This window comes from Colias croceus, chromosome 12 (genome assembly GCF_905220415.1).
Source record: "Colias croceus chromosome 12, ilColCroc2.1".
Taxonomy (NCBI): Eukaryota; Metazoa; Arthropoda; class Insecta; order Lepidoptera; family Pieridae; genus Colias; species Colias croceus.
This window is the reverse complement of record NC_059548.1, coordinates 2312252-2325709: the sequence shown is the minus strand read 5'-3', so window position 1 is coordinate 2325709 and position 13458 is coordinate 2312252. Positions and strand designations below refer to the sequence as shown.

Sequence of the window (13458 nt, the reverse complement as noted above, 5' to 3'; positions counted from 1 at the left end):
TTTAAATTACAGATTGACTCTAGAACCCCTAAGGTGAAGTTTAACATTAACATGTGCGGTTTGAAACCGATGGTAGGTATTTCTGATTGATGTCGATTCCTCGCAAATGTATTTCTAATGCGATCTATTATGACTTCTTTTTCTTTTAAACGTCAAGTTGACCTATATTTGGGTACAGGCCTCTTCAATCTTCATGCCTCGTCCGAGTTTTGCGATTTTTGACCAAACATCAACAAGATCATCCAAAATTTATTATGACTAAAATAAATTAATAGATTCATATCTATGAATTGTGTTCTTTCAAATCATACATACAATTTTAAATTATCAATTTCCTGTCCGATCTTTTATCTACAATTAATGTATTAGATATTATGGGTACCTGACTATAAACAGACAAACCATTGAAGCATTTTCTTGGTAGTCAATGCCCTCAATATTAATCTTGAAACTATCTTTATAATTAAAGTGGAAAAGCGGCATATCAAGAACTCCATTTCACACCTAATTAGCAATTATACGTATACTTAGTTTGTTTCAAACGCATTAGCATGGTCTCCACTAGAATCATTTGCGGCTAACAATTGCATACGACACTAATTGATTGACATTTCCTGTTTACTATAGACCTTAATGTGGACGAACATTTACTTTAAACGATGCATATTATCTTGCTAAGTACTGTAGTTAAGGCCGTGTACGCGGTCCGTGCGCTGTTTGGCTCAAATATGTGATTTTTCAAACCAGATTGTCCATCAACCACTTATCTTACAAACATATGAATTACTAATAATTTTAGGAAATTTTATTGTCTATATAGTTAGTTAAGAGTTTTTTTTTAATTAATACAGTATTTGTGAATACCATCAAGATAACTGAGCCGATGATTACTTGATTTCGCTTTTAGTGTCAATTTCGAAGCTAAAAATATCTGAAATCGCTGACAGATCTAACACACAATTTTTTTTAACTAACTGCAAAAATCCTTATTAAAATAGTTAGTTAAAAGATTTTTTTTATTTTGGACTCCTAACTTACGAAATTAAAATCCGAACAATGTGAATTTTTATAGAAATTATAGTCGACAAAATGATTATTTTCACCAAGATATTTGACTTAGTTTAATATTATTTTTACATATTGCAATAAAAGAACGTCTTACTTATAAGATAAAATTTAAAAAATCAACTAAGGTACCTTTATTATTTTTCTACAATTTTTTTTAAAGTACTATAAAACACTGCGCGCGACCCGATTATAATCAGTCGGCAGCGAGCCTTTCCAGAGAGAGGACATGTTGCTCGGCGCTCTCCTGTGGACTTATGCTGTTCATAGTAAAAGGATAGCGCAAGCCGCGATCTATCGTAATAGATCGCGGAGATTTTGACTTGCGTTAAATTGAATAAGCCCTCTTAACGGTGTGATTTATTTGTTGGTAAAATGTTTACTTTGAGTGGCGTATAATCATGTAGAGCAACGCTTTTCTTTTAGTTTTACCCTAATTTAAAAAATATCTACTGCTTCGTTAGAAGTTTGAATAGTAGGTATTTTGATGCCGCGTTATGCTTAATTATTTACAAATAATACGACAGAATACCCTACAATAAAAATAAATGAGAACAAACATGTTATTATAGTTATTATTTGTGTAATGATATGTGCTGAGGTAAATGATGTCTAACTGTCGAGCATCTGGAGTAGGCAATAAGAGGAATGATTGTTATTACAGTCACGTCTGTTTGGGTCTATTCAAATGTTATGTAACACGTCTTTTATTGAATTTGTCGGTTGCTACGCTACACAATTTAATAGGAACGCTATTTCTTCAACAGAATACCAATACTATCGATTCCCACAGGGATGATATTGAACAAATATTCGTAATTGTTTCGCTGCATTTAACAGTGGTGAGGTCTGATAAATATGTAGGTACTGCAAATACTAGGTCACAGGTTACAACAGTTTTAATTTATAACGTAATTCTAGTTTTTACAGGCGACTAAGTAATTAAACTCGTTAGATCTGCTCCAGTTTTATCATTTGTGGGACATCAAAACGTGTAATTTTCTAAATTATAGTATTTTCACCGCTAATGGTTGGCTGACAATACAGAGCTAATACATGCTTGCCTATAATATAATGAAGGTAGCGTACAATAGGCTATAGAGTTATATCCTTAGATTAAGGATTGGTCTCCGCGCGCGCGCTACGACTAGATACCGCTCCACCTAAAAACAATAGCTCCGTGAGTGCGGCAACTCAGTTCTGTAGTGTGTGTAAGGCAATGTGTAAGGACGCTAGGTGACGCTAGTGTGTGTGAAGAATTGTACTGCCAGCTACATAAATTTTACCCCATAAATGGGAAATGGGCTATCTTGGAAAGAAGTTTGAAAAATATTTTTATTTCATTTTGGCCTTGCCGGGAATCGAACCCATGAACATGTGACTCAAATCCACTTGCGATGCCACTATACTATCACAAAGGTTTTTTAAAAGAAAAAAGCGGTAATAAAAAAAATAACATATACTTATATGAGTCAGTTAAACAAGGTTAAACAGAAATAAATTATTGTTATTATAATTTTTTTTATAATATGCGTTAGTAATTATAGTATTGAAAAAAAACATTATGAATAAAATAAGTTCAAATTAAAAGTGTGTTTTTGGGATATGCAGTACGGCAACACTAAGTGGCGTCGTATTTTCGTAAACAACATTTTCAAAGTACAGGTGAATTAATATTGAATAATACGATTATTCCTGATGGTACGTGATCCCAGTGTCTTTCTTATTATTTGTTGTATTTTTTTAAACAGTTTTATGGCACAAATAGGCATTTTACTTCAGGTTTTGTCCAAAATCTTTAGAAACTATCGGAACGCCCTCTCCACACAATGCTTGTGACGCGACTGGCTCGGGTACGCCGATTTCGGCGTACTTTTAGTTGCCGCATTTTTCGAGTACGCCGGCGGTATCTAGTCGTAGCGCGCGCGGAGACCAATCCTTAATCTAAGGTTATATCATTAATCAAAATATAAAATGGAGTAAACCTACTTTTATTTTTTGTTTAGTTCTAAACTACCCAACGTTTATTAACAATATTGTATACACTGTAATTTAGTCCGACTACAAGCCATAAAACTTTACTGTTAAAGTTTACTGTTAACAACCTTTCATTATCATGAAAAATATTAATTCCTATATGTTACTTTGCGAAACAAACAGTAAAGTAAGAGACCTTAGTGTCACCATATAACCGTACAATACGTTCGTAATATTAATGAACATTCGGACTTTAGTACTTAAAGTACCTTATGCGAAACAAAAGGCGGAACTTCGCTAATGAATAATTTTAATACTAATTTATATAAAGTACTCCTATATACCTACACAGATACAGTGACATCACATATTCCACGCTCGTTGTGCAATATATCGATACCTAGGCTATAGGTATCCTTAGTAACGCGAAGACTGACTGAAGTATTGTGTCGGAAACTATTGAAATGAGATCCGGAGTCCTTGGCGCCGATAGCGTTGGATTGTCTAGTTTCTATGGAGGAAGTTCGCTTTCGCTTGGATTAGATCGTATTGTGAACGTTCAGTGGATGTATGACTATTATAGTTACTGTAGTACTGTACTTTGAAATAGTTTATTATGGTAGTCTTTAAATGCATGTAATACCTATCACCTTTTGTTAAATTTTTATCAATTTTATAATTGTTGGGTAGTTATTGTTTTTATAATTCTCGTAGTAACACAGCAGTTCCCAAAATTATCTCTGTATCTAAATTACAAACATTTTTATCACAACTTTCTGGTTTTTATCTAAGCAATACGGTTATACGTAAAAACGTTAAAAATATATCTCAAATTAAATGAATTAAACCTACTAAAAATAACTCAACAAAAAATAACCTTACAATTTTCCATAAAACACAGTCATACCACTTTCAAGAATAGTGATTGTATCTAAAGTGGCATTTATAAAGTAAAAATAGATGTAGAAAATGATTTTTCATTCAACGACCCACGCGAAATGTCTCACGAAACTAATGTGAAAAACTTAAAGCGTGTCTCGTTAGGTATCAATTTATTTATTTATACTTATATTTGTACAGAGGTAGGTAGATTTTTTTCTTTTTTTTTCAAAACATTTATCTATGTTCCTATACAAATATTATAATGAGATATTATGATGAATATAAGGAAATATAATATGTAATTTCGAACGTTTGTAATGAATTAAGTCAAAAAGACCGACCAGCAAAAAGGCACACTAATCAAGTGATTTTTTTTATTCTGGCCGGGTAGAGCCGGATGCTAAAAGCTAGTAAATTAGCAGCCTGTAATAAATTGTAATGTAAGGCTAGTTTGGAACAATGTCTGGGCGCGTAGTGGGCTTGCACGTGCACCTCACGCCTCCGCAGCGCAATTACTTTATCCGTGCCCTTAGCTATTACGGCACTAACTGAATCATTTCATAATTTTGTTTTACCCGTAACGTAGTAAAACGAATTTTTATGTTCTTTTAGATATGGATTCGAGAGCTGTGTATGCGTTAAATTTTATTGCATTAGGTAACTGATTTTGAACGGTTATAAAGTGTTGTATTCCGGGGTTAATGACTTCTGAAAATTTAGATTTATCACTCGATCCGTCATCGTCTCCCAACATAAATCAGATTGAATTGAATTGGATTTTCAAAGATTTTTTACTTTTCACAATTTGATTACCTACTTACATCAGTTATTTTAGGAATCTTTGTTTTAAAAAACGGAATAATAAAATATTAGAAAGCTCTGATAAGCTTTTTCAATAGAAAGAATGTTGTCGAGCCCATTATTTCTAGATAATATAATACCTGTGTATAGTACCGAGTAGCAACCATATTTCTGAATTATACACAGCATACCCAATAACTGTACGAATGACCCCTATAACACAGGTTTAACCTTTTTTTTTTTTTTTTTTTATAGTGGGGAAATCTTCCAAAGATACCCACTGCCCCCGGGGAAGGAGCCGTGGGTTATGTCGGATTCCTACCGACTAAAACCCCACTGTGTTCCGTCGAGCCGCTTTAATGATGGGGCCGCGGGTATTTGTTAGAATTCTTCCGCGACACACAAGCATAGGGGTCATTGTTTAAACTCTGTATGTAAAATAAAAATGTATGTACCTGCAAATAAGATCTGTATACACCTTGTGCTTTTGTTTTTTTGAGTCAAATAAATAAACTTTTTTTTTTTTAACTATCTGATGGTACTGACCACTTGAGACCAAGAGAAGCAATACCTGATGATATTTCCTGATAATCCTCTAAAGCTATAATGTTATTTTACTACTTTCCAGAGGGTGGCGGGTGCAAGGGAGCAGCGCGGGGCGCGGTGGGAGGCGGCGCGCGGCAGGTGACCGACGCTTCACGCGGCTCATGTGGGCGGCGAGCGCGTGCTGCTCGCGCCAGGCAGGTCCGTACAACTAGCTTTAGACCGCTTACCAGTTCAGCAGGTCACTGGCACATAGCTATAGATCTCTTTCTAGTAGGGACCGACAGAAAAGTGGGCCAGTTTCTCTGTCACCTGTACATTGTTCTAAGATCATACTGAACTCACTGAGCTTCGACAGGAAACTAGCACATAGCTGCAGATCTCTTTCTAGTAGGGTTCGACAGAACACTGGGCCAGTTTCTCTGTGGAACCCTTGGACATTGATAACAGTAGTACAATAATTATTTCTATAGTAACGCTTGAACACTATCATCACGTAGATCATCATTATAAAGTGGCATTCGAGTTCATAAAGTTTGCTTTGTGTGTGTGCATCATAAACACGTTCATATGAGCGCACATTTTCATCTGAGCGAAACCGCTTTAAGTATATGTTTGTAACTATAACATAAACATGCACTATTAAGATTACGTACAATTTATCATGCACTGAAATTTTAATAACAGATGGGTTCATGTCTAACAAATAAAATATATAGATACAGACTCTCATTCTATAAAGGATAAAAACAGAAAACTATTAAGTAGATGTTTACTTTTAACCAGTGATGTTCAATGTATTGTTAAGGCTGGTGGTTGCAGAGCTTGACCGACCATCAGTGCGTACTGTCGGTCCTGACGATACGCATCAACAATGTGTATGACTATGACACTAATGCGCATGACAATACGCGTGCGTATGGTCGGTCTAGCTATGAACGGTTTTATGAATTTCCATACATATGACAAGTGCGCTGCGCGACTGACGTACGCACTGATGGTCGGTCAAGCTATGCAACCAGCCTTACGATATCAAAAAATAGTAAATTACACCATAAACTGGCATAAAATAAGCATTATCTGCAAAAAATAGTTACTATGTGAACAGGATAAGTTCAAGGTTCAATACAGTAGTTTAATAGCTTCAATTGGATGCAAGTTGCATTTCAATGTGTCCGTTTATTTTGCGATGCACTCTAATTGACCTCCAAGCAATCATTGTTGCCATCGCAGCTTCTCATTGTTTTTATAGAACATTACGATTATTTCAATCTTTAATTACTTTAAATGCTGATATCTATTTTTTTTTTATTTCATTAATTTAATGCTCTAAAAAACTGATAAAGAAAAACAAGCAAAATTACATAACAAAATACGCAGTTATTATCAAGCCATTTAAAATACATCACAAGTTAAAATATGAAAACATGTAATTTAAGAAGTTTGTTCCTCCAATGTTTCGCGACCTTGCCGGTAATAGTTCAATCTGCTTTTAATTTACCTCTTTCCTATGGCTTCATTAGTACATGTAACTAAAACGTATTACATAATGAAGGTTCTGACCGCATTCAGGTTATGAAAATTTGTAAAATAAAATAATATCACCTCATTACTCAAATATTTAATCGCTAGTTTTGATGTATTTCAAATAATATTTGTTAATATTAAAGTGATAAATAATTACATTTCAGACTAAGTACTTTCTTGATTTCACTGCCGTTTTTAAATGTTAGTTTAATTAAATATTATTTTCTTGAATATTTTGGTTGAATTTTAATTTAATTGTTTACCGCATGAGTGCTTACTTATAGCCCCACGTGTACTATCGAGGACCAACCGCAATTGACATTCACATCGCGACACCGAACCGCCCTCGACTTTTATGCAATTGTCTTTTAATTAAATCCCAAATTTTCGATTGTTAACCAGACTGATTGCGTAATGTTATTTTAACTCAATTACCTACATGTTTGAAAAACGAAAACCTTTTCATTCACTAAATTACTTTTAATTAATTAATAACTCAGGCCCCGGAATCACAGACATAATAGAAAATCTATTGTGTCGTGACCGATCGGGCCGCTTGGGGCTCAATGGGTTAAAGTTTAAACCGTCTGATACTGAACAGTTCCCAACATTACGCAGTCAGCACCACAATGCAGTTTTAGAAGGTCAATCGCGGTGAACATATAGTGCACTTAGGGCTTGACGCTGACGGGGTGTGTGTTGGTAGCTAGCAGGCACTCATGCGTGAGGGGGTGACTAACCGTGGCGGGGTGGCAGGCGACGGCGGCGCGACCACGCGCGCGCCCGTCAAGACCTTCCAGGCGTACCTGCCGCCGGCGCATCGCACCTACAGTTGCATACACTGCCGCGCGCACCTCGCCAGCCATGACGAGCTTATATCTAAGGTGAGCGATACCATCGTAATTATACACGTACACCTAACATACAATTTTGACATCTAATCTAAGCGACAGTACATTTTCATATTGTCGAAATACACATTTTCTAAGGTGAGCGAGATTGAACAAATAATATCGAATTCTCATCTAAACTAAGCGATGTTACAAGATATTAAATTGTATCGAAGAGATAATAATCTAAGATGAACCGTGATCGTGATTATTATTAATCTATCATAAGCTTTCGTTGAATGTAAGCAACGATGTATTTTTTATTTGCGATGAGAGAGTCTGAGGTCAATATAAAACTATATTCAAAACTGACGGCACCAGAATATTTTAGAAGAGCAGAACTGAACCCACAAATTTAAATACATAACTATATTTAACCTTAGCGACATCGAAATATCGAAGGTGAGGTCAAAATAAAATCTATATTTAAGCGGTAAAGGAATATTAATTTTGAAGAGCAGCACTTTCAATAACTAAACCTAACAAGCAAACTACATCTAAGGTAAGCGACACTTTTTATGACCCTGACCCTAGCGACTGCCAAGCTAAATATGTATATATTTTACACACCCCTTGTTATACAATTTGAAAAGATCATTTACTATGATTGTACACCGGTCTATAGAATTGCATATAATTATGCAGAACCGTATTTTATTGAAAAACGTAGCGAGAAAAAATTTCGCGACTAAAGCTTAGCCTATACATATAAACTATTATTGCATTTTTATTTGCGACCCACTTACGGATGTTGCTCAAAATTGTCATTAAGCTAAAACCTCGTGATGTGTTTGGCGGCACTTTGCATAATTAGCTTATATCTGGAGTGAGCGATGTATCTCGCTTATTTGCTTTGACCGGTTATATTCGAATTAATATTATTTTCTTTTTAATTTATAGACTTTTGCCCTCTTTGGTTATTAAAAATATTTTTTTTTTTCACCGATTTACAACTAAGAAGTTTTCGCTCATTTTTTTTAATCATACAGAAATGTATTAGAATTTAGATGGATTTTTTAAGATTCGAATATTTTAAATGCGACAATATTTATGCGTTTAATCTTCAGTTCAAAGGGTACAATCAATTTAAAATTAATGCCTTAAAAAGTTTATACAATATAAAAAAGTTACTCCGACTCTTTTTAAAGTTATCCGAGTTCCATTCGAGAGAAATCACAAACTGAAGCTAGGGGGAAAGAAATAGTAATGTACCAGAAGACCTTTTCTATGAAAAAACTTCGAAAACCTTTACCGTAAATTAAACACCTTTGACGACACTTAAACAATGAAAATTCGCTGAATTTAAAATTCCTGTTGCTTCCACGATAATTTGACAATGGCCCGTGTATTTTATTTTCCGTCGTAAAATTTCTTAACTAAATATTGTGATTAATTTTATTTTCTCCGTGAATTGCAATATCCCTTCGTGTAAAAAGAATATTCAAATACTTTTCTCTTGTTTTTCAGTCGTTTCAAGGCAGCCAGGGGCGTGCATATCTATTCAATTCTGTGTAAGTATTGCACTGATTACTTATGTACTTCTTTACAAAGATGGAATTTATATTTTTCTAGTGCATCTAAAAGAAAGGTTGTGTCATAAAAATGGAGAGTAAAAACTACTTTACAATTGCAATAATTTGCAAGAATACAGAAAACACGTGCCTGTCTCTAGAAGGAAATTAAACATGCTTACATTTATAGAAAACTTGTGTTTTATGTACACAAGTATTATTGTTTTTCCTTTTGTTATTTGAATAATTTTATGTGAGTTTTCTATTCGATGTACTACTTATTATTTTATTTATGGAATTGATTGAAATAAAATTATAAATAACGAATAACCTGAGGATGTACACGTTCTTATAAATAATATAAAATCGAGCGGAATAAATTAATGAGAAACGAGTTTGTTATGCAATCAACAAAAATAAAGTACAGTTTATTTACATTTTGAAACTACTATTTCATAACGTTATATTTTTTTTTATGAAAACAAAGTTAAGCTGTAATTTATGTCTTTTTCTTAATTATTATGGGACCTCTACATTCTACACTCTTATTTATTTATTTATCAGAGGCATTCAAGCCTCTCTACAGCTGTTCTACACTATAGTGATGGCGTGTACTCTCCCAACCTTACGCCCAACGCTACCCATTGTGAAGAGGGCCCGTTTTTTTATTTCTGATTATTGTGTCAGAAATAATAAAACGAATCGAATTGTCGAATTATACTTTTATGCATAAGTAGTTTAAAACAATATACACGTTGCAGAGTGAACGTGGGGTGCGGTCCGGCGGAGGAGCGCGTGCTGCTGACGGGGCTGCACGCCGTCGCCGACATCTACTGCGAGTGCTGCAAGACGATGCTCGGCTGGAAATATGTGAGTGTGTAGTGTGTAGTGGGGTTGCCAGTGAACGTGGGGTGCGGTCCGGTGGAGGAGCGCGTTCCGATTTATTTTGAAAAAAATTAATTGCTTTATTTTAGATTCTTTTACGACACATACGTAACAGTAGTCGTAAAAACAAAAACCGCGGTCTGTTCGTGATGTTTTGTTTCGTATAAAAATTAATTTTAAAAATAAAAATTATTTATTGAAAACTGCGCTCGATGTTTCGACTTTCGTCTCGTTTAAAACTAATCGAATTCTCATTGGCACCATTTCTGTTCCAGGAACACGCGTTCGAATCGAGTCAAAAATACAAAGAGGGCAAGTTCATAATAGAGCTCGCCCACATGGTGAAGGAGAACGGGTGGGACTAGCGCTAGGACTGTGCTCAGTGCCGTGCGCTCCGTCAATTAGCCGACCCGCGCCTTTCCGCCGCCGACACAGAGATTATTTTTTTCATACTGATCAATTATTATTGGGATTCGTCGGCGGCGGAACGGCGCGCGGCTCCGGTCCCGTGCCTGTCAGTCTTTCGTTGTCTGTGGACGGTTCGACTGTCAACTGTCACCTGTCAGCTGTCAAATGTCAAGGAGCGCGGGTATTGTGTGCGCGCAACCGCCAGCCGCGGCTCCGGCGTTGAACATTGGCAGGAAGGTGTAACGTTAGCGGCTTAAGCTTGAGCACCGCCATTCGACGTATACATAAGTTATCGATCTCAACCGCCCAGCCTCGGGCAGTGGGCGTAGAATTTATACTAATTTTTAGTTGTAGCGACGTTTTATTTTCGCCGCGTGCGAATATCTTAAGTTGTATTAGTTTACGCGTCATTATTATATTATGTACTATATCGGAGAGAACGCTGATACTTCTTGTCCCCTTTTTAACCTGTGATAAGTATGTTAGTGTAGAGTTTTTGAATTTCTTGAACGATCATTTCAAGAGTTGCTCAGAGATGTCAGAAGTATGTTCCTAATTTCAGCTGTACAATATTTGCTTTACTTTTTCGTTTTGAACTAGTCGATGCGATTCGAAAATCGATTCCAATTTTATTATTTTGCGCTCCATAAAGTGACTCTTAAGTTTTAGTTTAATTGATTTCGAAAACGTTCGTCGTTTCGCTTTATTTTCCGTTTGGAATTTGTATTTACAAAGTTTATTTTGAACATGAAAGTCGGAAGAGGAGAGGTATCGATTTGATCGAACATTTTTATATATACGAAGGGAACAGTTAGAAGTTTTATTATTCATTTATTGTTTCCATTTAAATGTATATGTATTAGTAGAGACATTTAACCCCATATATTTTATCTTAAATCTGCATGGTACTTCATTTACGTATACTAGTGATGATATCTATGTAATATTATGCAAGAGCTTTTATTATGTATCTTAATGGTGACTGTCAAACGAAATTGACGTATCGATACAGACATTGATCTGTTATCTTGGAAATGACTTGCATATTAAAACAAAAGTCGTAATGTACTAGAATGTCGGTAATGAGTGATGCCACGCTTGTCTATGGTTGGGCAAATACTGGGAAGCTTTCCAATTTACTGATGAATACAACGAAAAGATTGAAAAGTTCCATAAATAATATAAATACCTGTTACTACGTCGGTTGAAAGTTGAAACTAGAAGCGATTTTTTACCTTATGGGATTTTTCTAATCGACAAGATTGCATTAAAATATTAACGGCAATTATTTCGATGTATTGCTGATTAACTGTACGAATTCGCACGACGCTGTTACAAGTCAGTTAAAACTGTGACAACGCGAATACAATACTGGCGTCCAATAATTATGAAATGATACACTTTAATCCAGCTATGCTTACTGACCATTTACTATAAACAAACTACCTATTATATAAATAAACTCATCAACAGTTGCTTAAACACTATCACGAAGTACAAATGCATAGCGGGGGTTTAAAGTGATCTCATGAAGTGAAGTTATATCGATATATCTTAAAATTTTAATTTCTTATAACGTTCTAGAACATTTCGTTTTCATTATTGTTCGTTACATATTTAGTACCTAACTACTTGAGTTAAAAATCTACAAAAAAACTCGAATATTTAGTTTACAAATAATTACTTTCAGAAAACTTCTATAAACGAATTTTCATATTTTACATTGAATTAAATAGTTAAGCTATATCGATGTAACACTATGTAATGGGTAGGATACCCGTCGCCGTACTATCAGAGCGTTAATAACTGCCACTAGAATACGTTTTAATATACATAACTAATATAATAATAAATAAAAATTAAATGGACGTAAGTGACGCTCGTTTGACATTAACATTTATTTTTACAGTAATTAAATTATTAGTTAGTGTCTCAGATTTGTTTAATGTTACACGTCGTTTAGATCTCTCATGTAAGGCGTATTTGTGATATGTAAAATAAACTTTTAACGTTCAGTTAAATGTAAAGTGTAAAAATGTACAAATTCAATAGTACCTAATTTAAAAGTCGGATTCGAAAAACATTTATCCACAGATTACTCAAATGTATGTATATATTTTCATATCCAGATGCTCTATGTTTGTATTCAAAATTGTAAACGTTTTATTATGGGGGCCTAATTACAATAAACCACTGGAGATTTCGGTATGAACATTTGACGTGTAACAAGAAAATTGTTGTGTTTTATCACTTTCACACCTAACTTGGTATTGCCACTGTTAATACGAAGTTTTCCCAAGGCTACTATGTATGCCGTAATATTCTGTGCAAAAGGTTAGTTTTTGTACATGAGTTTGTTGATAAATTGCCAACAACGTCATTCAGAAGCATTGTTGGATGAGACAATTATCATTTATGCTAATTAAAATAAGTATCTGGACCAATTATTAAAAACCGATACTCCCTGATTATGGGTAGTTACCATAATAAAATTGTAGCAACTCTCACTTTGACAATATGGCATAAGTGTCAAAAAAATTGCGTCGCTTCGAATATTTAAGTTAATATTGTTGCGTATTTAATAAATATTTTCCGAATATAAATAATGTATTGCATTGTGAAAAATTGCAGAAGTGTTTGGACACCAAATTCTGGCATAGAATTTCATAGGCAAGTGTATATTTACGTTATTTACAATATTCCTCAATACTCCTGCATTTACCTGTTTAGAATCATTTCAAAAATGGCAAAAATTGTAAAATTTTGCATCATTTTAGAAAGCAGTCATGTTAAATTTGTTATTTTCCTAATACTTTATCATTTTTCAACAAGTTTTCAATAAACAAAATTAACAAGTAAGGTAACCATGATGACGAGTTTTTATGGATAGTGAAGAGAATATATTGTAATAACAATATTATGATGAAATTTAGAACACCATTTTCAAGATTTTTACTAGTAATGAAACA

General features: G+C 34.4%; 1 protein-coding gene across 5 annotated transcripts in view; it reads left to right on the top strand.

Moving 5' to 3' along the window:
* The window catches only part of LOC123696473 (protein yippee-like), a 75815-nt gene extending 63145 nt beyond the window's left edge, over positions 1 to 12670 (top strand). For 3 of the 5 annotated variants that reach the window (XM_045642649.1, XM_045642646.1, XM_045642647.1), the window contains exons 2-6: positions 5354 to 5469; positions 7552 to 7679; positions 9153 to 9196; positions 9958 to 10066; positions 10357 to 12670. In XM_045642649.1, coding sequence (XP_045498605.1) covers positions 5433 to 5469; positions 7552 to 7679; positions 9153 to 9196; positions 9958 to 10066; positions 10357 to 10446 — 408 coding nt within the window. In that variant the 5' untranslated portion in view covers positions 5354 to 5432 and the 3' untranslated portion in view covers positions 10447 to 12670. Of the gene's footprint in view, positions 1 to 5353; positions 5470 to 7501; positions 7680 to 9152; positions 9197 to 9957; positions 10067 to 10356 lie in introns of all 5 variants that reach the window. The other 2 variants (XM_045642650.1, XM_045642648.1) reach the window with 2 other exon arrangements.
* Positions 12671 to 13458: the final 788 nt, after the last annotated feature.